The sequence below is a fragment of the Eimeria mitis genome, genomic scaffold (genome assembly GCF_000499745.2).
Source record: "Eimeria mitis Houghton genomic scaffold, Emh_scaff2707, whole genome shotgun sequence".
NCBI classification, from domain to species: Eukaryota; Apicomplexa; class Conoidasida; order Eucoccidiorida; family Eimeriidae; genus Eimeria; species Eimeria mitis.
The window spans coordinates 853-1,344 of record NW_013571052.1 but is presented as its reverse complement, the minus strand read 5'-3'; the positions used below and the strand labels follow the sequence as shown (position 1 = coordinate 1,344).

General features: G+C 54.7%; 1 protein-coding gene across 1 annotated transcript in view; it reads left to right on the top strand.

The window, feature by feature from the left end:
* Position 1: 1 nt before the first annotated feature.
* Positions 2–492, top strand: part of EMH_0057530 (uncharacterized protein) — a gene marked incomplete at both ends in the record, with an annotated part of 763 nt that continues 272 nt past the window's right edge. The window contains 3 exons of the mRNA XM_013497485.1: positions 2–26; positions 250–263; positions 375–449. Of these exons, the coding sequence (XP_013352939.1) occupies positions 2–26; positions 250–263; positions 375–449 (114 nt within the window). The remainder of the gene's footprint in view (positions 27–249; positions 264–374; positions 450–492) is intronic.

Sequence of the window (492 nt, the reverse complement as noted above, 5' to 3'; positions counted from 1 at the left end):
CATGCAAACCCTCGGATTGTTAGAAGGTAAGGGTTTAGGGTTTAGGGTTTAGGGTTTAGGGTTTAGGGTTCAGGGTTTAGGGTTTAGGGTTTTAGTTGGGTCTCCACAGATGGCTTGCTGCCTGAAACTGCTGGGCTCATGTTTCAGGGCCTGAGGTTTAGGGTTTAGGGTTTAGCGTTTAGGGTTTAGGGTTTAGTGTTTAGGGTTTAGGGTTTAGGGTTTAGGGTTTAGGGTTTGTGTTTGCTTCAGGCCCTGTTGACCCCGTAGATATGAACGAGAGAGGCCTCACGCCGCCGTAGCTGGTGTTGCTGCAGCAGCAGCAGCAGCAGCAGCAGCAAGCGCTGCTGCTGCTGCGGCTGCTGCTGCTACTGTAGGAGCAGCTGCAGCAGCAGCAGAGGGAGCTGCAGCAGCAGCAGCAGCAGCAGCAGAAGCAACAGCAGCAACTGGCAGTGCGGAGCCCGCCGGTCTCCATGTCCTCCTGCAACAAACCCT